At 29.4% G+C, this 27,890-nt stretch overlaps 2 protein-coding genes across 2 annotated transcripts in view; one reads left to right on the forward strand and one right to left on the reverse strand.

Annotated features, from left to right (window-relative positions):
* The window catches only part of LOC126856632 (uncharacterized), a 70,927-nt gene that overhangs the window by 19,116 nt on the left and 23,921 nt on the right, over positions 1-27,890 (reverse strand). The window lies entirely within an intron of this gene.
* Positions 26,088-27,890, forward strand: part of LOC126856657 (putative nuclease HARBI1) — a 95,069-nt gene continuing 93,266 nt past the window's right edge. Inside the window, exon 1 of the mRNA XM_050605379.1 lies at positions 26,088-26,091. Coding sequence (XP_050461336.1) covers position 26,091 — 1 coding nt within the window. The 5' untranslated portion in view covers positions 26,088-26,090. The remainder of the gene's footprint in view (positions 26,092-27,890) is intronic.

Consider the following 27,890-nt stretch of genomic DNA (forward strand, 5'->3'; position numbering starts at 1 on the left):
GTTTTATAAAATTATTCACAATCAGTCAAACATATTGTTGTACCGCCAAGGGTGTCCACAGAATTTTTTTCAGGAGGGAGGCGGCATAAAATATCACTCAGATGGATTGAAATATGTGCTTTCATACATCTTTTAGTACTAATATATAATAGAATTACGATTATAAATTTTTTTCATTTTTAGAGAAGAGCATGTGTCCTTTTTTGCTTCCTCTCCTCCCCCCTCTGTAGACGCTCACGTGTACCGCTCAGGGTACAACAAATTTTTTGGAGTAGTCCAAAGATTCAGTTCATATTTGGACTCCGAGTGTCGAGAAATGCGAAACAAAGTTCCATGCAATATGATTTATTTTTCAGTTTACATATTTTTACAATGTCTGCTTGGTGATGCTTTGTAGAATATTATCGTCGGCGGAATCTCACTGTTTTTGTGTTTAATCATCATTATTTAAATTTAGAATGCGGCCTCGAGATATTTGTTCTTCCTCATCTGCTCTTATGTACTTAATTGTAGATTGATTTTGATAGTAAGTCGTAATGTCTTAATTGTATATTTGCAACGTCTTGCATGTCTTGCATTTAATCGCGGTTTTGGAAGCGCATGCAATAGTTTACGATAAGCTAATTTTATGGTGCACTTCTTTTGAATTTTTTTAGATTTTTTTCGTAATTACTCTAGATAGTCAAATTCATCAAGATCGTATATTGCAAATTATGCACTATATCACCAACCGACGATCGTTGCCGCAACTTTGCGGAAGGAAGGAGTCGTATAGTTGACAGGATATAACATTATGTTTAATTTTTATTTAGTTTCTGTTGATATATTGTATCAATGTACAATGCTTGATTAAAATCTACTCTTTTTATGTTAAGAATTTCTGCTTAAATTTTGCTGTATTTTTTGTAGCATATCATAATGCAAAGATTGCTTGTATTTTCTGCTGCATTTCTGGTGACATTAACGGAGACGGCAGATCATACAGCTGCTGCAGATGTATAGCAAAGGGCCGAGAACCCTGTGGAATGCCAGTGAAAACAAGGTAGCAGGAAGTAGTAAGATTTGTTGGAAATGCCATGATAAAAAAGAACGGATGTAAACATATGTCATATTAAGATAACTTTAGCTGGATTAATAGTGTCAAATGTTTTGGAAAAACGAAGAGGCACTATTAAATGATAATAATCTCCTATCAAAAAATTACAGAACAGAGTCTGAAATGTGGAAAAGATAAAGTGTGGTGCTTTATTTTTTACAAAAATCAGATTGAAAATTGGGAATTATTTTGTTGTTAGAGAAAAAATTATTTAGTTGGTTGAAACATATATGTTCAGTTTAGAAAGGAAGGAGGATAGAAAATAGGACGAAGAGAGGAAGGAGAATAAGAATTAGAAGATTTAGAGAACATACAATTGAGCGTTTTCAACCGAAAAGAAAAATATCATTTTTACAACAAATGTTAAGTATATAAATAAGAGGATCAAGGGAATGTAGAATGTAGAATAAGCATACAACCAAACAAGTCAAAAGGTTCGGAGGACTTCCAATGAACTTGATATTTTTCATGATATTATACATAGAGATCGGCTAAGTTATTAGGAGTAAAATTGAATTCATTGGGTGTAGTAGGAGTGGAGGAAGTGCGCGATGGAAGAAGATAAACATGAAGTGATGGGAATAAAATCAATGAATTGTCGTTTAGAAAAGGATTTAGGAGATGATCAGGAATATTAGGAAAGAAGGAAGAACGGCCTCCAAGAGAGGCTAAATCTCTCCAGAATTGCCAAGAAAAGTACCTACGAGATGAGGAATTTATAAATGACCACTTCTCATATCGAATAGCAGTGACAATCAGATTTTGTAAATTTTTGTAGCAGTCATAAGAAGAGCGAGAATTTTCATATTTACATACCATGGGCCATTTACATACCATCATTTTTTTGATAAATGAGTTTATTATATCAAGAGATACGGTAGAATCTCGCGCTAAGTAGCAGGGCACAACGGTATCTATACGTGAATCAGTTAGTTATGACAGTTGCGAGTACCTTATAATTATGATTTCTCAGTAACGGCCGATCGAGTTTTTAATAGGTTTAACGGAGAGCTTGGATCTTAATTCTATAAGGAAAATGTCTTTATTTTTGCTCTACATTATCTATGATCAAAAATATTGCGATGCAAAGTTTCATATGTGAAAATTTAATTTAAGAAATGTCCACATCATTATCGTCATAAATCAATATATATAATTCCAGTCACCCACGTCTGTGTTAACAGATATTGCCAAATGCTTGCTACAAATTATTGTCAGCAAAAAGGCTACAAATTTGATACAAAAGTTATTATTACCAATTAAGCTGACAAATTGCCAGCAAAAATCGAGTAAAACTTGCTGACATATTCGGACAGCAAATTGGTGGCCGAGCAAAGCTTGCTAATATGATTGACATCAGATTAATGGCAGAAACTGAGCAAGATTTGGCGTGCGCAATCTGACGTCAGATTAGCAGCAAAAACCGAACAAAACAAAAAAAAAGTTTATTACAGTATTTGAAATGGTATAGTTAAGTCGTTTACCGCTATATGGCACGTTCTCACTATCTATACCCGTATTCAAGATTTTATCATGAGTATATAAAGCCTGCAAAATGCTGTTAATAATATTGTAATATCTAATTCTAACAGTTCAATTTCTGACACGGTTTCCACACGGTTTCTGACACAGTTTCCTGGGAACTGGAAATTCAAATATTGAGCTGATTTTTGAAAAATTGAACAAATAATTATTCGATTTTAATTTATTTGAACAATTTATGTCCTTTAATATACAGAGTGATCCGAAATAGTGTCCTTAACAAGTCGTATTCCTGAATGAATTCTAAGACGATTTTTCCTTTACGAAAATTTCGTCCAAATTTTAGTTTTTGAATTATAAAAGAAAATAGTGAGTGACTTATGATTGAGTACAGAAAGATGAGTACAGAAGGTAGGCGCAACTCACCTTCCGATGCAAGCGCTTACGCGAGGCGCTCGCTACAGCTGATCGAGCGGTACAGTCTATTCGTCCCGTAATTTGCTCATTATTTCCATTTATAATTTAAAAACTAAACTTCAGACAAAATTTTCGTAAAGGAAAAATCATCTTAGTAATCAGGAATACGATCTGTTAAAGACTTAAATTTGTTAAACAACTGTTCTACATCACAGCGCTCGATCGGTTGTTTGTTATATGCGATGAGTGTGCGTGCGTGCGTGCGTGCGTGCGTGCGTGCGTGAACGTGTACGCGTATTAAATATACACATACACGCACACGCCACGCATACGCACACGCACACACACAAACGCACTCTCATTCTCTCTCTCTCTCTCCCTCCCCTCTCCTCCCCTCACCCTCCCTCCCGCCCCTCCCCTCACCCTCTCCCTCCCCTCACCCTCTCCGCCCCTCTCTCTCTCTCTCTTGCTCGCTCACTCACTCGCTCACTCACTCACTCACTTATTCTTACCTTGTAGAGATTCTTCATAAATAAAATGTTTACCCAAATAGTTGCTGCACGGCCGATAGAACAAAAAATACTTTTTATCAACATTTGTATCGATACTTTTACTTTTACATTCACGCACATAATCGAATTCAAAATGAGTTATTAACGATTACACTCGATCTACACCGATTCACTCAATCACCTAAGAAATGCGTTAAATAAATATGTATATGTTTCTCGACGCGGAGATCGCAACGACAAATAGGTTATGTCGGTACTAGCGCTGCTGATTGCCGATCGCGAACTGCGATTGCGACCGTGTACCGTTTGTCACGTGATAGAGGCAAGACGCTACTATTTCTTACGATTGACTGAAAGTCTCCACATTTCAAACGCGATAGTTTCCAAAATAAAATATAAGATAAAAAAATAATAAAAAATAAAACGTAACTTTCGTTTTCTTTTTTTAAATAGCTTATTATAATCGTACGTTTCGCCTTTCTTTCTCAAACAAGACAGAGAAAAATTATTCTTATTTAACCCTTAACGTGTACTGTGGAGTCAGATTGACCCCAGACAAATTCAACCTCAATTTACTCTGATTCCTTATTTCGATTCTCAAAATAAATCCCTTTTTTAGAACGCGCCCTATTGCACTAATTTTTTTCTTAAAGTGTCACATCTCGAAAGAAAGGTTAAATTGTTAGCTTAAAATATCAAAAATAGTATGAGTTCTGATTTTTTGAGTAAAAAAAATCATTTTTCACGTTGTTTTTTGATGGAACTTTGGAGAATTTTTTTTCATATTCAAAATCAAATTTTATGTAAAAACACAATTCCGTCGTACAGAAGGATGTTTCAAAGTTATTATGTAATTTTTTCACGTCAAAAATTCAAATAGCTTCATTGTAACAAGCATTTAATAATAGGGGCTGAAACGACTCCAGTGTGACGTTATGTAATTTTACTGAAATGTGCACGTTAAGGATTAATTATTATTTTTAATTATTATTACTTTTAATTATTAATTATTATATTATTTTTAATTATTATATTATTATTTTTAATTATTAATTATTATATTAATTTTTTATTATTGATTAATTATTATTATTTCTGTTTTTGTAAATAGAAGATGTGTTCATGTCAAAATGTGATGGTCGCTCTGAAAAGAGCAGATTGTCTTTGATTGCAAAAAAAGAGAATTGGTTTTACAATAAATGTTCAAAATGACCGCCATCCATTCTAACTCAAGCTCTCATGCGTTTTAATAAATTTCTTTCATTATTCATTACTTCTTCTTCGATAGATTAAAAAGCATGTCGCAATCTTGTTTCTAAATCCTCGAGATCTTCGGGAACCGTTTTATAAATTATTTCCTTATAATATCCCCATAAAAAAAATTAAAGAATTGAGATCCGGGGATCTTGCGGGTTATATCGGGCCATATCGGTCCATCCAGTGTTCAGGAAACTGCTCGTTTAAATAATTTTTGTTACAATCCTAATGTCGTGTGGCCCAGCATCGTCTTGTTGAAACATAATCTTGTTTCTCTCTAATAATGGCACTTCTTCCAAAAAATCTGGCAAATTATCTTTTAAAAGTTCCACGTATATTTAACTAGTTAAAATATCTGGAAGAATAACAGGACCAAGTAATTCCCTATTATAACAGCTCACATATTTATCTTCCAACGAGTTTGAAAGCTTCACAGTCGGGATCGTCCCGTTTGCGCACATTACGGATCGGACACGACAAAATTTCCCGATTGTAATGTGCGCAATCGAGACTCACTTTTGGAATTGCGTAATTAATAATTTACGTGCTGGAACTATGATGAATTTTTCGGAGTTGACTAATTGTGTTTTGTGCAGGGAAAGTTAATCGGATTAAACGATAACGACGATCCTCGATTTGATTTAGTTTCAAAAACATTGAATCTATGGTTTGTGATAGGAGAACCCTATAAAATAAACTTTCTAGCTGTATTATTATTATTTATTATTTATACGTAATCTTTGCCTTTCGGCTTAAGACGGGCTTCCGGTTATTTTATCTTCATTTACATTATCTTCATTTACATTGCAATACAATTTTCAAACTCAAAAGTCATAAAAATCACGCTTTCAAGTACAATACAATATACCTAATCTAAAAACTAAAAAAAACAGCAATTAAAAATACTAATACTAAAATTACTACAAAAATACTGCAGAAAATACTAATTCCTCTTCCCCTTGTTTCCTTCTCTTGTTTCTTTTCTGCTTTTCTTTTTTCCTCTCTCCTTCCTTCTTCCTCTCCTCTCTCGTTTTCTCTTCTCTCGTTTCTTGTTCCGTTACAATACTCCTCTAGCTTTTATCTCCCTTGCTTCTCCCATCAACTCTCTATTTCATTGCCTCCGCTTTCCCCTTGTTTCCTTTGCTCCCTCCAACATCTCCCCTTTCCAACACCTCAACTCTCTCCTTGTTCCTCGTTAAACTGCAATTTCTTCTCCCTCGTTTCCTCCATCATCTTCTTATTCATTATCTCAACTCTCTCCTTGTCTCTCTCTTCCTTTGAGTGAGTGTCGATTGCGCACATTACCGATCGGACACGACAAAATTTCCCGATCGGACACAGACTTGATCGAACACAAGCTCGATCGGACACCGGCCCGATCGGACACAGGCCTGATTGGACATTGACTTGATCGGACACATATGGTTGCAATTGGACATAGGCCCAATCGGACACACACTATAACAAATTACATGGACAGGAAGCACGCGCGCGCACACACACACACACACACATGGGTGAAGGGGTGCAAAGGGCCCCCTCCCGCTCCGCCGGTAGGCAGAGTGGACTTCGCTTTACAACTTATAAAGTACATGCTACAGTGTCTGATCGAAATCACAGACTTGTTCGTGTCTGCAATATAACGTGTAGTAAAAATCTGCAATATAACGTGTAGTTCAAATCAAGAAAATATTAATGATAATGTGTATCCACCACAAAAAAATATATTACAAGACAATTATAAATTCTGTTATTATAGAATTATTTTTGTGTTAAGGAATTGTTTTCTTTTATATTTTAGAGTTTATAATGTCTTCTCGTTCCTGATTAAAAAAAATATTTATTATTAAAAATATTAAGTTTTTTAAATCAATTTTTATTTTTATTTTGTGCAATAAAAATAATAAATATGAAAATGTTTAATTGATTCCCTAATACTTATTTTACACAATCTATAATAATTCAAAACAGAATTCAGGACAGAATTCTAGTTATAAATTATTTTATGTATCATGTAATACAAAAAACATTTAAATATAACGTAAAATATATACAAAATAAAGTGTATATATATGAATACACACCCAGCAAACACAGAATATAACTATTATATAACATAGAAATAACACATAATATAACAGAAGTTATACATTATTAATATTGATGTTATATAATTTTCTTTTGTAACTACAATATAATTGTGTTTTAAAACTGTTATATTTCTTTGTTATTTATTGATTATAATAATATAACAACAATACCACCGAAATATTACACGTTATATAACAAATGTTACATTAGTATTATTTTAATGTTATATAACGTATTTATGAAATATTTTCCCGGGAAAAAAAACCCTATATAAATATATATGAAATATGCCTTTATACAGGGTGTCCGAAAATTTGCGCAACACCCTTTAAGGAAAGACAGAAGGTGTTATTCTAAACAGAAAAGTCCTGTATAATTTTTTTCTGTAATGCTTAATAAAAGTTATTATTGAATAAAGTTTGGCCTATCATCGCCGATTTTTAGCTGGACGCACGGTGAGCCGCCCGCCTGGTAGTGTGCGTGAGCGCTCAGATGTTTACGACGGTTCACCGACATGCGCCTAGCTGAAGATCAATGATGATAGGCCAGATTTCACTCAATAATAACTCTTTCATTAAACGTTATAGAAAAAAATGGTACAGGACTTTTCAGTGCAGAATAACACCCTCTACCTTTCCTTAAAAGGTGTTGCGCGAATTTTCGGACACCCTGTATATATATATATATATACAGGGTATCCCATAATTCGCGGATCACCCATTGTGTGCATATAAAAAATGTCAAAGTAAATAGGAAAGGCCTTTACTTTTTATGATTTTTTAAATAATTATTGAGATATTCATTAAAAAAGATCGGCCAATCCGCGCTTTATACAACCGCGTGACGAGAAGAGACGTCCTACTGTAATGCGATATTAGGCGCATGGAGAAGCGGAGAAGAGTGTTCTATACGCTTGTACGTAGTCTTCATAGAGCGTCTCTCTCACCGCTTCGCCGCGTGCCTAGTATCACATTACAGTAGGACGTCTCTTCTCGTCGCGCGCTTGTATAAGACGCAAATTGGCCAATCTTTTTTAATGAATATTTCAATAATTATTAGGAAAATCATAAAATAGTAAAGAACTTTCTTATTCATTTTGACATCTTTTATATGCACACCACGGGTGATCCACGAATTATGGGACACCCTGTGTATATATACAGAGTGTCCTGCAAAGATTGTGCCAACCTAGCTTCAAAAAGTATTTGGTTTCACGCGTGTCCCTTTCGTCGCGAGGTCAAACTTTTCGTTGCCGTGCGACACTATGAAACCCGCCGCTGTCACGCCTAAAGCGTACGTCCCATAGTCTAGCCGCACGATAATCGCGCGAAACGCGTGCTCATTCGCCAATACTTTTTAATTAATATTTCAATAATTATTGTAAAAATTGCAAAATGGTAAAGGACTTTTCTGTTCAGTTTACTGTCCTCTACCCGCTCACGAGCATTGGCACAATCTTTGCAGAACACCCTGTATATATATATATATATATATATATATATATATATATATATATATATGTGTGAAATAGGCTTTTTTTTCTTGCATTACATATATATAAAATGGTTACATATATGTAAAATGCTTGTACAACAATAAAAATAATTATATATATTTAATTTAAAAAAATAAAAACCGATAAATTAATAGAGAAGAAATTATTAACTTTTGAATATCATAATAATTATATAATTATCATTTAACATTTTTAATTATATATATACGTATGTATAATTGCATATAATTTTATACAATTACATTCGAATTACAATTCATTCGTTTACCGCTTTGCGGTGCGCTCCTCATTATCTATACCCGTATTCAAGTTCTTGTCATGAGCGTATATGAAGCCTGCAAAATATGGCTAATAACCTATATTATTATTTCTATCAATTTAATTTCTTATACGATTCCCATAGAGGAAATTCAAATATTGAACTGATTTTTAGAAATCGGACAGATAAATGTCCGATTTCATTTATTCAGACAATTTCTATATATATTATATGAAATTATGTGTGATATATACGATCATATATAATTTATATATAATCATATACATTTGTACATGGGCATATATTTCATATATATTTATATATATATTGTCTTATGTATATTTATATATCGGCTTTTTTCCCAAATATATTTATAGTAACAAAGATATATAATTTTATAACTCAATTCTATATTTAATAACAAAGATATATAAGTTTTGTAACTCAATTCTATAAAACTTACATTACTATTGTATGTATACTTGTATACATGTAACTGTATACATGTAACTTTTTATTAATTTTTTACATGTTACTTAAGTATTCGATAATTTTTTTTAAAACTTATATAAATTACAATTATATAACATTAATGTAACATGTTACTTACCTCTTACATTAATGTTATATAACTGTAATTTATATGAGTAAGAAATTACTACTAACGTGTATATAACCTGATACTTTCTTGTTATATTGCGTGTTATATTTCGTTTCATTATGATAATATAACAGTTATATATTCGTGTTTGCTGGGCGTATACATTAAAACATATGACGCATAAAATTATAAATAGAATTCTATCTTGAATCAGAAATTCATGTTAACATATGTCAGATCTCTTTTAGATATCATAAATAAGAACTCTATATGTTGACATAATTTAGATATTTTAAAGACGTTCAATTTAAGAAATCTTTCAGATATCATTTTCGTGATACCTATCTGTCTTTAAAAAACGGCGCATTAGATAACATTCTGGTATCTTTATATGATCTTTTAGAAACCTTTTTAAGTTATCAAGTTCAGAAATACGATATCTTTTAGAAATCTTTTTGATTACATATTGTTTTCTGGGTTTCGTCTCCTCAACATTTTCTCCAATTTTTCTTCATTTTTCTACAGTAAATGCCATATATTTTCTTCTCTTAGCTGCTAACCTCTTTACCGATCTCTCCTTCAGGTTTTTATTTCATAGCTGCCATTTATCTCTTCCTCCGCGATTTCCGATTTTCTTTGCCGATTTCCAATCTTCTTTGCTGAACCTTTCATCCTTACCAATCAGCCTTTTCCTCACTTTTCAATCTGCCGCCTAGTTCCGAATCTCTTTACCGATCTTTTCTCCAGATTTCCATAGCTGCCATCTTTTCTTCATCCGCGACCTCCGAACTTCTTTGTCGATCTTTCATCTTTACCAATCATTCTTCTACCTTAATAAATGCTCTCTTAATACTGTCTTCTCCACATTTCTTTCTTTTTCTCTGCTCTTCTTTCATTTCCTATCTTCCCTTCATTTCCTCGCCTTCCTCTTATCTTCTTCCTTCTCGTCTCATTCTATTTTCCTTTTCTTTCTACATCTTTCTGCAAATATCACCCTCACTTTTCTTCCTTCTAATTACATGATCTTTCCTCCATCACTCTCCAACCGGAAGTCTCAATTTTCTAGCAGTATTAAAATCGATATTTTGAAGTGCCATCAATTCTGTGGTTTTCCTCTTCAGATCTCCGAGCATTCTCTTGACAAAGAGAATGGTGATTGCCATTACAATTTATACAATTGAGTATGTTTAAACATGGATTAAGTTCATCTTGTTTGTCCAGGCCACAAATCAAGCCTTTAGCAGAATTTTTACAAAATTTAGTTGAGTGGCTAAGTTGACCACAATTAAAACATTGCCTTATGTTGGGAATATAAGACGATATCTCGAGGCGAGTTTTCCAGATAGATGTGAGAAGGAATCATAGTAACTCTCAAATTTAATTTCACTGAAGTAGAATTTACATATTTGATTTCACCATTCATGTGTGTTCTAGACTTCATATGATAAATATCATCTTTAATGAAGATTAACGTAGGGTTATTGTCTTTCAGTTCGGATCAAAGCTTATCATTGAAAACATCTAATGGAACGCCTTTGATTACCATTTTACGATATAAGAGAAACCATGGGATTGAAATTTCATAATTAGATTCGTGAATTTTTATTAGAAATGGCATTATTCGCATCACTTTTGTTAGCAAATGTGACGGACCACCCACATAGCACAGTATGTCCTATGGACATTCATTTTCTATCCATTTTATGTCCGTATATTCATGGCTATGAAATGAACGTCCATCGTATATCCGATTTAGACATCCGTCAATAGCCAATATTAGGACGTTCGCAGGATGTCCGATCTTGGACATCAAATCTATTATAGCATAAGATATCCATAGAAGCACGCATGTGCGTACGAGCGTGCACAATTAATATGTAGATACAATAAAAAACAAAAAATTTTTTTTTTAATGTAGAATAAAATTGACAAATACTTTAACAAAAAAAAATAAGTAAAAGAAGTATATATGTAATAATTAGAAATATCCTCAGATGAGACATCCTAGATCCAGACATCCAGATGAAATATCCTAATTTGATCGACATTATCTCAAACTCAGACTAAATGAGTCATCCATAAGATTATCTGAGGATATTTCTAATTATTACATATATACTTCTTTTACTTATTTTTTTTTGTTAAAGTATTTGTCAATTTTATTCTACATTAAAAAAAATTTTTTTTGTTTATTGTATCTACATATTAATTGTGCACACGCTCGTACGCACATGCGTGCTTTTGCGCATGCATGCGTGTCGGTCCGCCGATTCCTATAATCAGAAATCGGAATATTCGAAATGAACGGACGTGACAGGATAAGATAACAGGATAGACGAAAATTAGGCACACATCAATTATCTCAAATTGTAAGTTAAATAAATTAGTATTATAAAAATATAATAATATAATAAAATATAATATATAAAATTACCCATACAGAACATTGCAGTTACATTGCAGTAATGTTACAATATTATCTTGCAAGTTGCAATATAATATTTTTTAAACATTACTGGAACGTGTAATTGTAATATTGAATGATAATGTTCAGCAACTTTCCAAAAACATTACAAAAATATTTGGTAATCGTTAGTTTGTTCGTTTACCGCTATAAGACGTGCGTTGCACGTCTATCTATCTCGCATTTAATTTTTAGTCACGATGATTATATAAAGGTTGCAAAGAGCGGCTAATGTTACAATGTTTCAATAAAATTATTTTGCAATATGTCTGCAACCTTTCTGTGCTGTATGAGTATAGTAATGTTCCGACATGCACGTATCGTCTTATGTATATCACTTGAGAGACATGTATCTAATGTTTTGACATCTCGATCAGCTACAATAAAATATTCAGTAAAAAATAGGGACATTTATTTTTAAAAAATCTTAATAACATTGATCTTGGTAATGCAAACTGATTTATTATTCTCTTAAAATAAAATAACTTTGTTCAAAATATTTTTCAATATTATGCATTTTTTTCAAAATATTTTAAATATCGGCATTTAAAATGAATTATCCTGTATAATTATTTCATATCGATGAACTTAGGATAGCGCACTAAAACCATTTACAAACATCCAGTTGATATTATTGGGATAGAATTTCATTGTAGTTGGACGTCCTAAGTATATCCATTTTAGGATGTCGCATATCTTATAAGCGGACATATAGGCATCCTCAGTATATCCTAAGTAAATCCTTAGGTTTTTATTTAGATAAAAATATTGGATAAAGTTAAAAATAAGTAAGAGTAATTGTTAGAAGAATATGTGGCGATAGCTTGGGTGTTGAATAGAGTTTGATTATGACTGAACTTATTATAAAACTTATTATAAATTACAAAAACTGAATTTTACGGCGGTTTTACACGGATAAACCTTGGATATTTGAAAATTCCTCCAGATATATCCGATGGATATACTTCGGATCTACTTTTGCTATGTAGGCATTTATTTTTACTAATCCGTTCAATTACTAAAAATTGGATAGAAAATTTAATAAGCGCCCTAGAAACCTCAACATCCATAGGAGATTTTATGGGGGAATCATCTTTAGCAGATATTTTAAACGATACGATAATTTTGTATAGACTAGGATATGATTTAATATAAATATCTTCTTTGTCAGAGGAAGGTGCCGCATTCGAAACAGTTTTCGATTTTTTCAATATATACTCTTCATTAATATTATTTTCGTTTTTTGTATCAAATTCTGCAATAGGTTTTGCTATCTTTTTATAAAGCATTGATTTGTTGTCGTGACCAGATCTTTTCTTAGTCATCTTAAGGGGATTTTTAGTACCTGTTTCTTTTTATAAACTTGAGAATAATTTGAGATAATAATTTATCTTTGGATGTTTGCTGAATCACTTCTACATCCATAATTTCATTATCGCACAAATCAATCCATGTCGACCCGTCCGCCATAAGACGGGAAAGATTAGACGGCGAATCTATGCCATAAAACAATGAAATGCTGCTTAATATAATGCCAATAATATCGTAAATAAGCAAAAAGTTGAAAAAACAGCAATTTTAAACACAAACTGGACTTTTAATACTAATAAATATAGCAAAAACACTAAATAATAGTGCCATTACAAAAAGTTATATGTTGATTTCAGCGTTGCTAGGATATCTGTCATTAGAAGAAGTTTCCAAATTGTATTCGTGGCGCCATTCAACGATAGTATTAAAGCTGTACTATTAAACACAGAGAAGCGACCAACTGTAAGAGGCGGTTGCGTTTACACGTTCGGCCTGATTAAAAGTATATTTAAGAGAGATTATAATAAATTCAGTTTTTGTAATTTATAAGTTTTATAATAAGTTTTATAATAAGTTCAGTCATAATCAAACTCTATTCAACACCCAAGCTATCGCCACATATTCTCCTCACAATTACTCTTACTTATTCTTAACTTTATCCAATATTTTTATCTAATTAATTCATACGTTTGCTTTAGCAAAACACATATATAAAAAACATATAGAAGAACAATATTATTACAATATTATTACGTATCTTATAAAAATTTTTTCATGTGCAAATTTGACTGCATTATCCATATAAATTTATAGTAATTATTTATAGACATGCGTATAATGATATTTCTATATACATACGTAGAGAATATAAAGTAGTAAAAGAGAAAAAAAATAATTAAGAGTAAAATAGACAATATGGAAATCTGTATGGTATTGTATTTTTTTACAAATTAGCGAAATAAAATTTTCATTCAAAGATTTTGAATCATATTGTATTATAATTATACTACTGTCACATAAATATTGAAAATCATTTTATTTTTAACACAGTTAAATATCTTGTAATCATGTCGGGACCAAATAGCACCTTTTTGTTTTAATCTTTCTTCTTAATTCCCAATTCTTGAAGTGATGAGTACAGGAACAATAATTGGCAGGTTTGAGGTAACATAAAAGTCCAATGATAATTGGAAATAAAAAGTATATCGATTAACGTATTATTTTTTTTATTCATTTTCAATGAAGCTGCATCTGTGGTATCACAACAATGCCCTTGCAAGTACAAAATGCCTCGAGAGTCAGAAGAGTCCATTTATTTTTAATAAGTAAAGAGACTCTCTATGTCTTATAATGCGTCGTATATAAAATGGATGCGAATACACCAACCATAATAAAGTTTAGATTGGTGAATGCAAATTATATTTTGGTCCTTTGCCCATCGCTCTCGTTTGTTGTTAAACATTTTTCTTATACAAATTTAATTTCGCAAAATAGTTAAATTAAATACAAATGAGTGCACAACAAACGTAGCATTCAATCATATCGTATCGCATTGGATTATTTCTAAGGTCGCCGACATTGCAGCTGCACTTCCGGGCACTTTCGCTCTTCGCATTAAAAAAGTTTTCTCAAAATAATTTCCAACAAATTCAGATAGCAGCCCAATAAATATTATACTTAAAATGTCTAATAGCGTTATCGCTTATCATTACGATATACAAAACCTCGAGAGAAAAAAGAAAGAAAAAAGAAAAAAGCAAAAGTAGAAAAAGAAATGTTTATTATGCGTTCTAAGTTGAGTTAGCTTAGAAAATAAGTAGATAAGGAAGGAAAGAAATAATGCGATTTGATGATTTCGTAAGTTAAACCCGTAAGTAAATAATTAGGTACATGGAAGAAAAAGAAATCAATATTTATAAATTAAACAAGAGCTTACAATATATGTTGGTAAATATCTGCGTAAATATCTGTATAAACTTAGACACGAATAAACTTAAACACGACAAACTTGAGTGAAAGATATAAATGATATTCATTTAAGAGTCTACTTCAAATTATTTTTATGTAATATAAAAAAAGATATTGTTAATAATATAGCCCAAATAAATAAAAACATTTATTTACAATTGCATAAATAACAGTGATCATTTATTATTCATTATTGTAAATTGTTCCATGTAATATAGAGTTATATCAAGTCGTATGGACGGTACAAATACGAAATTTTTCAATTTTTTTACTACAGTGAGAGTTTAGTCTTTAAATTGATGTATTCTTAGGTGCTCCTGCTTATTTCTATAAATTACAGATCCTTCAAATATATGAACTCTTAAATCTTTGTATATATTTCTCACCCCTATTTTATTTTAAAATCATAATATTACTTACATTCTTCTAGGATTATTCAAAAAATGAATAATATATAAATTTGCAATTTCAAAAACTATATAAATCAATTTGATTTATCTTATTATTACTATAAAGTCATACTTTTTACTTTTTCTCTCTTTCCAATCTGTAAATATTTTTGAAAAGAGAAATTCTTTCAATGCTTTATATAACGTTCTCATAATACTTAACATAACATTTCCCTCCATAATCCCTTATAATCTTTTACTGAAAACATTAAATGGGACAAACCAAAAAATATCCTATATGCAAAATATCTTTTTCATATAAAAAGAATCCTGGTAAAAGATAATAGATAAAAAAATAAATTTCTAAAATTAAAAAAAGAAAAGATAGAAGAATGTAAATAGTCTTTTTAAGGCCATATCTCTCCAATTAAATTTAAAAATTGAACTGCCGACAGGATATTGTTAAAAGATGTATAACAATAATATAAAACTCTTCCGATTAGTTGTTGATACGCGTTTCTTCATGAGACATATTCTATATATTTGTTACAATTCGTCCATTCGTTAAAATAGAGAGCGAGTAAAATAAGAATCGATCATATAAAACAAATGTCATAATAGGAGAGAGAGGATGGAATTTGATCCAAATATTCAGGAGACAAAATAGCCGCGCTAATAGCAACAAAAACATTTTCGCAAGAGCTTCTCGACACGGCTGCATCATGCAACGTCTATAATGTCCATTTACATTATTACTATTCAACAATTCAAAATACTTATGATACACACAACCTTGAATAATCTCAACAGCTGCTCGTCTTAGCCGAACTAACTTACGCATACATTATAAATACAAAAGTAATTTCTCGCTATTGCTATGTTTCGCACACGTTCATTTATATAAACGCTCTTGATTGATTCTTAATTGGTGCCGCAAAATTCTCGCGTATCCTATTTATCTTTTCAATCATCGTAGAAAACACCTATTAATTTTTTTCTTATTAATATAATGTAACTAAAATATACGAATTAAGCAAAGTGTGTCAAACAGACACTGTACAATGGTCCGTACTACTAGTAATTCTACATAAAAAAAGTCAGAAAGACATAAAACGAAATATTGTTTTCGAAAAAATTGATTTGATCAAAAATTGAAAAATTAAAATTATTTGTATTTTTGAAAGTTTGTTTAATTTGTATTAAATATAAATGTTTACATGCCAATAAAGTATAAATGAAAGATTTGAAATATTATATATTTTTGTAAGTATTGAAAAATGTGATTGTTAAAAGAAATGTATAAAATATGAAAAACATTTATTTTTCTTAAATAGAAATATTCTTCTTTTTGTGCATATTCAGTTTTTTCTTGTCTCCCTCTCTGTCAAATAAGAGAAAGGGGAGAAAGAAGAGAAAAAAGAAAGGAAAAGAGGGAGAAGAAAAGGAGAAGAGAAAGGAAGGAAGGAAGGGAGGGGAGAGAGAGAGAGAGAGAGAAAACCGTTGCCAAAATAAATTAATTTAATTAATGTAACTAAGTGATAAGTAATATAAATAAGTGTTATTGAAAAGTTATGTACTCTTAAAATAAGAAGAACATTTATAATATTTCCATTTTTTAATTCTTTGTCAAAACAAAGCATCACATAAAAATATTTTGTTTTATATTTTTGTTCTATTTTTTTATGTAGAATTATTTGCTTTCACGATTGCGAACAAAGTTTATAGTAATATATTTGAGATATATCGAGATATATCGAGATATTTCTCGATGTTTCCAGATCTACAAAATCGAAACGTTACATGACAAAAATATTAAAAAATGTATAACAAAAGAGAATATAGATAAGATTAAATATTAGAAACAATCTCATTAATTGCAATGTTTTTATAATATGTTATACAGGCGAGATTATTGAATATTTCTCATCAAACATTAAATGTCGATAAATACTATCTAAAAAGATACGTTTTTATATATATTTTTGATTTTCTACATAAGCGAGGTCCATCGCACATCGCCTGGTACTGTGAATGTGAAATAAAGTTTGAAAATGCATAGTTTTGTTTAGATTTTTGAGTTTCCAAACAAAACGAGGTCCACTCTACACCGTTTATTGTTCTAAAAACATTTAAACATTTTCTTCTTACTTCTGTACTAGACGATATGGAGTGAGCGTGACTTCAAAAAGTCTTTGAAAAATCAAAAACATATACAGACTGTATATTTTTAGATTTGAATTTATATTCAAAACGATCGACAAGTGAACTTTGCTTCATGTTATTCAAGGCCACAACCTTGATCATGTACTTTAAAATCATTAATATCAGTAATGCCTTAACACTTTACCGACCGGTAGCGGTTCCAGTAAACGTCGAATAATCGACGGCCGGTCGGTAAAGTGTTAATATTCAGTTTTACTAAAATATAAATAAAACGTGTTGTACATTCTTGTTTGACACATCAAATTTTATGATGGACTATATTAAAAAGAATTAATCAAATATATCTCTTAATTCTTGAAGCGTACTTGTATAAATCCCTTTCATTTTTCTTGCATATATTTGAATTTAGCCGTGTGTTCTAGTTACATTAATATTTATTCATTTCATCTTAACAAATATAGGGATACGCAAGAATATCTCTCGCATATAGAATTACAATAGTTTACAATAAAATTATTGATCGATCAAAGCTTTGCAATCGCCGCATCTTGCGTAAAATATACATTCGTGCGATTCTTGTTGCAATTTTATTGCCTCTTATCATATCGTCTTATCGTATTATATTCGCAATAAAAAAATAATATTCAGTCAATGGATTCGGATCTTAATCATATTCGTGATTAATGGGAAGGAAAAGCTTTTTGTGGATACTCCCAAAGATAAATAATTATGTATTACACGCAGTGTCAAAACTAAATCCAGTGGATGATAGTTATTATTATGCAGTACTATTATATTTATCAACTACAAATTACTATTTATGTGTGTGTGTGTGTGTGTACTTTAAAATTTTTATTTGAGAAGTCTATTCTCTTTCCACTATTTTACATAAATAATTATTGCTTAAGATTATTTTACTATTTTATAAATTTATTTTATAAATAATGCAATGTGTCTTTAGTTTTACGTTCATTAATTTCTGACTATGCATTAGCAATATCAATCAATTGTTCAAAAGTTATTTCAGTAATTTAAATTTTTGTATTAGATGTTATATAATTATTTCAAAACAATTAAAATATTTGGACAAAATTATAATAATACATAATACATCACATTTTTTAAAAGGCGGTCTACTGTATTTTTATTGATCTTATCAAGGATAAAATATCTATCGATACCGAACTATCTTCCACTTAATTCGGATTGATCCACCCATTCACATAAGCTTTTCCTTCCTACGTATACAATTGTCACTCTTGCAAAATTTTCATATTATACAATGTCGATAATGTTGTTTACATTTTTGCCGATAGATTATTCGGCAAAACATGTGTTTACAAAGGCGGGCAAAGGCACCCAAAACGTACTTTTCACGAATCAAGGGCGAATACAAGCAAGTAGATGTTCGAATAAACGAACATCAAAACCATATGATGGATGTCTAGTAATTACAAATTAATTTTTAATCTTTTCATTTCCGTTAAAATTATTGTTGGATGTTACAACATATATAATATCATACTATAAGAAAGAAAAGATTATAGGCATAGAAGCCTACAGGCAAAAAAATTTCGTACTATATGTGAATGTATCTCGAGTTTGTATTGCAATAATATTAATAAATTATTAATTCAATCGTCAAAAATCGAACGTGAAAGATATATGTATGCGTGTGTATATCTGTATATGTTTGTATATATGTACGTGTTTAAAATACAATAAATTAGAGTTTAAATAATATTCCAAAGGAAATATATATAGGAAAGAGACTGCGATAGATATAAAAAATAAGGGGAAAGAGAGAGCGGGCAAAAGAAAAAGGAATAAAGTTAATAATTTAATTAAGTAATATGTAAATCTCGCTGTCGTAACGAGCGTTTAAGTAGGTTAAACAATCGCTTATTGACTAAAATCAAACGCATAGAATACTGATACATAAAAAAAACATGTATATAAAAAGCCTCGGCCTTACCATTGTCAAGAAACAAATTCATGGCGCTTACTCGCAAAATAACTATATGCAAAAAAAAAAGATCTTAAGAAAAAGTTAGTATAATAAAAACAGAAGATGAGATAAGAAAAAAGTCGCGTCAATTGATAGAATATACTCAAACAATGTCGCTGATAATAATATAATAATTAATGATTCTTAATAATAATAATAATAGCAATACTCAAATTACCATTATTATAAAAAATATTCTTTAATTCCATATTTAGTAGAGAGAGCTCAAACCTAATCTATGCTTTAATAATAATGTGTATAATTATTTAATTAATAATAAAAGAATAATAATAATAATAATAATAATAATAATAATAATAATAATAATAATATCTAGGTATACGCGTGTATGTTTATATATGATGTGTATGTGTGTAAGATCAATAATTAAAAATCTATAATATATGCCAATCACGACTGAGAAAATATATAATTAACTAACCATTTTTTATATTCACAAATGGCTTAGTTTCTCATTTTATTTTACTAAAAAAATGATTCTACAATGTAGATCTCTATTAACACATTCAAGAATCGAATTAGTTCGCTAATATCGTACATCTTTAGAATATGATAAATTCGTTTATCCACCCAGGATTAAAATTTGACAAAATTAGAATCAGCAAGAAATTTTAATAGATAGTAATACTAGAAAGAAATACTAAAACATAATACTAAATCGCATGGTGTTCGCGAATGGATATTGAATTTACTTCGCGATGGACAGTGATCTCAATATCTTTAAGCTTTATTTATATTTTATAATTAATTAACAAAAAAAATCTCGAATATTTTTTTTCTTCGAATATTTTAATGTTTGTTTGTTGTTTCAACTTTTATTATTTTACTGGATATTATGTCACTTTTAATAAGAATATATCACGATTTTCTTTATAATGATCTAAGGTTAATAGTTTTCGGTTTAATATGACATTCCGGTTTAATCACACGGTATTAATTTTCATAATATTTATATAATATATAAAATTTGTCCGATCTATTCCGATTCACTGTGCGGCATCAACGAGTTGTATTTTGTTCTAGGAATAAAAAGAATATTGAATGCTTATAAAAATGAAAAGATATTCACTCAAGGTGTATATATTCACTCAAGAGACGCTATATATCGTCGCACTTATTTTATATGCCTCACTATGTCAGCCCTGAATTAATTGTAACGCGACGATACAATAGTGCTACTGTCATTTATCATGATGTTGAATAATAATATAGAATATTTCATACTTGCGTATGCATATATATATGTGTGTATGTGTATGTGTATATATATATATATATATATATATATATGTGTGTGTGTGTGTGTGTGTACTTATTCATTTATTTATTTATTTATTTATTTATGTTCGGGAAGAGAGCAACGGAGCTTAAAAATGATTCGCCCGATTTTAACAACGAGTGTTTCTGTACAATTAGTTTCTGTTCACATTAACACATTCAAGTTTTTAGATCTTCAATTTCAGTTTATTAATTTTATCTTGTTACGATACTATATCTTAATTTCATATCGTAATTTCATTTAATATTAAAATAATTTCTATCAAATCTACAACTGTTATATTATTATTATTATAATTCTCTTTATTGATTTTAGTAATAAAAAATCTTGCAATAAAAGAAATAAAATCTTGAAATAAAATTTCTACAAAATTTCTAATTTGAAGAAATCGGCAGAAATTAAAATAATTGATGATAATATGAAAATATATAAATTTTCGTGTAATTATTTTATATTTTATACAAATTCCATTGACATGTCTGCTTAAATGTTTCGATTATAACATCATGCATATTTATCAATATTAAACAATTTCATCCATAGACATGCTATGAATAATAAATACATCAAAATATCGATTATATCATCATGTTTATTTAAATTACACCGATTTTAATAAAAAATATGTACAGGGTGTCTGGCGTCAATCGCATCACCGGTTGTGTGCAAGTAGAGTAAGTAAAACTGAAGACAAAAGTCCTGTACCACTTTGCTATTTTTGTAATAATTTTCGAGAAATTAATTAAAAAAGATCGACCAATTCGCGTGAGTATAAGCGCGCTGTAAAAAAACACAACCCATTGATGTGTTGCTAGGATGCGAGACTCCACTGTTATGTATCGCTTATATGTAACCATTGTCATTCGTAGAGAGCACCTCCCAAAATTTTGTCGCGCGCCTAACGACTACAAACTTTTGGGTTGTCTTTGGGCCGTCTTCTCTTGCCGCGCGTTTATACTCACGCGAATTAGTCGATCTTTTTAATTAATTTCTCAAAAATTATTGCAAAAATAGCAAAGTGGTACAGGACTTTTCTCTTCAATTTTACCAACTCTACCTGCACACGACCGGTGATGCGATTAACGCCGGACACTCTGTATATAGATTTTTTTGTGTACATAAATATTTTATATTAGAATTTTCAAACCATTAATAGAGTGTCTACTCAAATCTTATAAATTCTCTGAAAATTCCTTGATATTCTAGGTATTATCATTTGCAAATTAGAGAAATAGAAATAAAATTAGAGAATTTTTAAATGCAATTTTTTAAAACAAGTTTCTTTTATTAATGCATTTTCTAATGCATTTCACTTACATAAAAAAAAAATTAATAGCCAAAATTAATAGCCTTAAGCTTCAAATATTAGATTTGAAAATGTACTGAAAAAATACTATATGGCTTCAATAAACTTTTTCACATGTATAACATTGTATTTTCATGCTTTTATCGTTTTTTTGTCATTACTAATAAAAAATATGTATTGCATATTCACTATTTTGTTACCACATGTGAAATATATCACACTATAAAAATTGAGTAAACTATATATTTATAACATATTTTAAATACATAATTTTCAAATTGACCAATCAGCAGATTACCGACTGCTTGCAAAAATAAAAATACAGAAAGAATTTTTTTTAATTCTTCTAATTTTCCATAAAAATTCCCTAATTTTTCTAGATAAAAAAGAAATGCCTGAGATCTACAGATTTTTTCAGAGTGGACATCCTAATTAAAATCAATATTTTTAAGGTAAATAGTCAAAGTAATATTTCAATTTTTTCAAAGAATGTATATATTATTTAATTGTGCTACTTTTTAAAATTTGTGCTTTTAAAATACAGAATAAAATATAATTAAATTGTTATGATAAGTTACTACATATGTCAAGTGATAACCATGTAATTATTGTTGAAAATATATTTAGATTAGCGTTATTCTATTTCTTAATAATTAATATTATAGTATTATATGCAATCGCTTTTGAAATTTGAAAATCAACTTCATTTTTTAAATGGAAGAATGTGAATTTTTTGATATAAGTAAATTTTCTTCTATATTTGTATGTATTATAACATTATTAATATATACATATATGTGTACTGGATGTTTGAAAACAGGTGGTACAGATGGAAAGGGGATGATTCTACACGAGAAAATTAATTGAAAATGTAGAATAAAATTTTTTTTATAGGAAGTTTCGCTTTTAAGAAAAACAACTTTGTGATTATTCGTCATGTACGTGTGCAGTTAATTATGTTCAATGGGGTTCATTAAATATTGTCTCCGTACGCATTTATGTTTATAAATTTTACCAACAGCAAAATTTTTTTATATTTCATTTTTTATATTTCACATTCTTGATAGCTCACTTCTCTCTTTTTTTATCGACAATAACATTTCGTTTTTTTTTTTAAACAAAACTTCGTGCAAAAAAGCTTCATTTGATATTTTCGATTCACTTTTTCATGTAAAGTTGACTCTTTCTACTTGTATACGCACATCAAATGTTCCAACTGCTAGTACAAGCGCAAAGAGGATAATGAGATTCCAAAGCAAGTGATGAGAATCACGCGTGCACACGCGTGTGCGTGTGTATGTGTGCGTGCGTGCGTATGCGTACGTGTGAAGCATTATTTGAGGTGAATAAGTCCTCGGAAGTTTTAAAAAGAAAAAAATATAAATATAATAACTCTTGGCAAAATGTATATTCTTTCTTAAATGTCAGAATATTATGTTTCATTCATTAAACTTATTTTGTTAATAACTTTTTAATAAACAACGGACAATAAGTTTTGAAAGTTATTTAGGGTTCTTGATAATACAATTCCGTGTTCTTGATAATATATATCAAGAGCATTAAAATCTGAGCTCCCTAAAATGCATAATTACCCAAAAGATTGATTAAAAATTATAGAAACATAAAAAAAAATTGTAATGGAACAGATTTAGAAATTTACAAAAATATGCAGGTTAACATATAGTATCCTATATATATTCTCAGTAAGCAAAATGCGCGCAATGTGCTAGCAGACTGGCAACAAATTTGCTAAGAAGTTGCATCAAATTAGTTATGTCCGCATTTGCGATCGTCCAGCTTAAAATTTGACAGCAGACTGGCAGCAAAAATCGAACAGGTTTTACTAATATATACAATTTGATAGTTTTACTGACATATACAATTTGATGGTTTTACTAACAAATACAATTTGATAGCAGATTGACATAAACTAAACAGAATCTGCAGCTTTCTAATTATTTAAATGAAAGTAACATAGATCGGTATTTGTAAGGAGCTTTTTAAGGTTCCTGTATTCTCACTGCAACTATGAATTATGACATAAAAGCAGGAAATCATATAATTTTTTCTTGCAAAATAAATAAATAAGTTTTTTTAATGCGATCACTGGTGTTTGATAATTCAGATTAATAAAATATGCCGAAAACTCTCTTTTTTATTAACTTGTATTAATAAATAATTATATAATTCATTTGTAATTTTTTTGCTTTACATTTTCAGCGAGAAAGGATTTTAATGATTAAGATAAGAAAAATTACAGCTATTATTAATTCACGAATCAAAATGAAAGTTTATTATTATTTTACGTACTTTACTAATTGATATTAACAAACACGAATTGCATTCCAAAAAATTCATTTATTTTGATTCCATATGAAAACTCATATCTTTTCTCTGACATCATAATTCAATATGTTTTCGCTTGTGTGCGTATCCCTTCTATTTGCATATTGCTCGCGTCTCAATTCTGGCATCACTGTTTCCGATCTGGTCTTAAGAAAAACGGTTACATTATGTATTAAGATTATTGCACATAAAAATATTTTAGTCGTTATCGTAAGGCCATAAACAAATCAATCAATCAAACCCCTTAAATAATCTTTACGTTGTTAGAATGTTTGATTATGATTGGTCGATTTACTTACGACCTTATAATTACGACAAAAACTTTTTCACGTGCAATGGCTTCTTGCCCGAGATTGTCCCAAATTAAGATTCAAATTGAAAAAAGAAATAGCAATGTTATAATAAACGAAAAATATTAAAAATTTTATAAGTCGTGCGGTTTTAAAAATTTAATTGTAAGCTTAAAATATTTTTGATAAGTCTCGAAGTGAGTAATTATTCAGAATCACGACTTCACCTGTAAATGGCTGCAAATTTTTTTACGGACTTTTTATGTTTAGAAGAAAATATAAATAACCATTTTTAATTGGGGGAGGTCCAAAAAAAAAGAAAAAAAATTATAGACCAAAAAAATAAAAATTTTAGAAAAAATTTAGAAAAGGGGGATAAAAAAATAAGAAAAAAATAAGAGTAATTAAGTATTTCTGATTTAAAACTAAAATTTAGTTTGGGTCAGGTTATATCTTCCGGAAGTGGAGCCCCCGTGGGGAGCAAAATCCCCTGTGCCTACGCATATACTTTACAAAGTAAAGCGAGGTCCCCCACAATTGTTCTGTGGATGATATGCGTGGATACAATGGGTTTCGTCCCACTCTACAGAGGGGTTCCACTTCTGGAAGATATAACCTAACCCAAACCTATTTCTGATTTAAAACTAAACTTTGTCATATACGCGGTATCAGAAAATTACGTTCCATTCGTTAAACTTATTTTGTTAATAACTTTTTTTTTGGACCTCCCCCGATTAAAAATTGTTATTTACATTATTCTCTAAGTATAAAAAGTTATCAAAAAAATTTGCAGCCCATCTGCAGGCAGAACTGTGATTCTGAATAATTACCTCGAAGTATGCGAAAAAAATGGAAGCACAGAGAATATAATCATTGCTAAAAAAATATGATTTAAAAAATGTCGTATATCATCAAAAAAATGTTCAATGTTAACATATTGTTTAATGATTAGTATGTCAGTTCTTAAGAAAGCTGTCAGTAAAAAACCAACTTAATAATAAAAAATATAAAGAAATATTAATAAAATTTTAATGATTCTAACTTTGCGCTTCACTATTATGCATTCATGTGCATGTATGCAGTAGCAAAATGCAAAATTGCATATTTTTCTTAAATAAAAAATTATGAATTCTGAATATAATATTTTTGAAATATTATTGGGATACAATTTTTTTATTTTCTATAAAAAGTCTTAGAATATTCATGCCAATAATCTATAAGTTTAAGAAATATTATAATTTTAATGTTGCATAGTAGTATTAATAATACGATATTTATGCATTTTTTTAAAGTTGATGCTTTAAAAGATTTTTCAGTCTGGAAACAAATTTATAATAAATGTTCACATTAACTTACACAGCACGGATTACTTTCCTTTTGACATATATTGTAGAAGGCACATTTCTAAGTAATGTTTTGAATTTGTGGTGCTTATTTGATTTGTGAAATGTGTGATTTTGAAATATCATAATTTTCGTACTTATATCAATCTTTTCACTATATTCTACTTGTGTGTTTATATATATTTTTCTTGTTTACATTTACTCGTTAATATATCACCGTCAAACGCGGATAAAAACAAACTCATTTACTTCGACATCATGTTTTATACGTAGTAAAATCAAGTATCCTAAATATCTTAGTAAATATTTATTATTAAAAACAAAAAATAAATATTTAAATAAACGTGTGGGCGGAGGAAAGACTCCGCTCCTCCCTCTACACTCTCTCTCCGAAAAAATTCTGACCTAATCTAAACCTGATCTTAAATTAAAATGAGGTTAGGGTTGTTATCTTTTTCAAAATGAAGGGAACAGAAGGGAGAAAGGGCAAAAACTCTCTTTTGCCCACCTCATTATTTTATAATAAAATAAAAATATAAAATACATAATTTAAAATTTTACGCACAAAAGATAATTTCAAATAAATGAATTCGATATACTTGCATATTTAAATCTCTAAATTGAACATTCAATAATGACTAGCTTAATCATGAATGCTTAATATAAAAAAATCTTTTAAAAATTTCAGAAAATCATAACCTTGAAAATATATGTCAAATTGGGACTATAAAATCCCTATATAATATTATAAAAATAATATTTTTCTAAAAATATTATTTTTATAATATTTCCAAATCATATTTCAGGAAAGCGTTACAAAATTCGAAACATGTATTACTTAAGACCCTCTAGCATATATGTCAAAAAGAAAGTGATCCGTGCTGTGTAAGTTAATATGAATATTTACCAAATTACATTTGATATACTTGAAAAAAATTTTCACTTGACATGCCTTGCGACATGTCAAATTAATTTAATAAATTAAATTAATTAAATTAAATTAATTAAATATTTCGAATTGTAAAGAGTATAAGTTCTTGTTTTCGGGAATTTATGTTTTAAATTTCTTTTTTTATATAACTCCACAAGAAGTACTCTAATAATGTTACTACAAAAATTACTAATGTAAAAACAAAAATTTACAACTGATGTATATACAACAAATTAATGATGTAATAAAGAACATTAAATAAGAATAAAAATATTTTTAGAATGTAGTATAAATAGTATATTCCAATATATTTTATAATATAAGAAAAGACAATACATGAAAGTATCAAAAGAAGTTTTTTATAAATTTTAAATTATGATATTTCTTACACATACCCTTAAACATACATAAAATAATAAAATTTTGTACTGTTTTAGAAAACATTTTTATATGTTACTATTTTTTTTCTTTTTCTAGATAAACACGAACAAGTGAATTATCTTCATCATCACATTCTAAATATCTTTTCATTCTTATCATCAATTCGTTGTTCAATAATTATTTATAATGGGATCATTAAAGACACATTTTTGTATTTAATAAATATAATTTTTGAAGAATTCAAAATAATTATTTCATATGACACATCGACACATGCGTTTAAGATCAAACCAATATCATCACTGTGATCACCAATGCTCAATATCTTACAATTTTTGTAGAAAATATTTTGTTTCCAAAAATATATTTTTAACAAGATATTCAATCATCCCGCAGTTTTTATATATATTATATTAAAACATTTATCACATATATCTCTAAAGTATTTATTAAAGAAGC

The sequence above is a fragment of the Cataglyphis hispanica genome, chromosome 19, assembly GCF_021464435.1.
Source record: "Cataglyphis hispanica isolate Lineage 1 chromosome 19, ULB_Chis1_1.0, whole genome shotgun sequence".
In the NCBI taxonomy this organism is placed as follows: Eukaryota; Metazoa; Arthropoda; class Insecta; order Hymenoptera; family Formicidae; genus Cataglyphis; species Cataglyphis hispanica.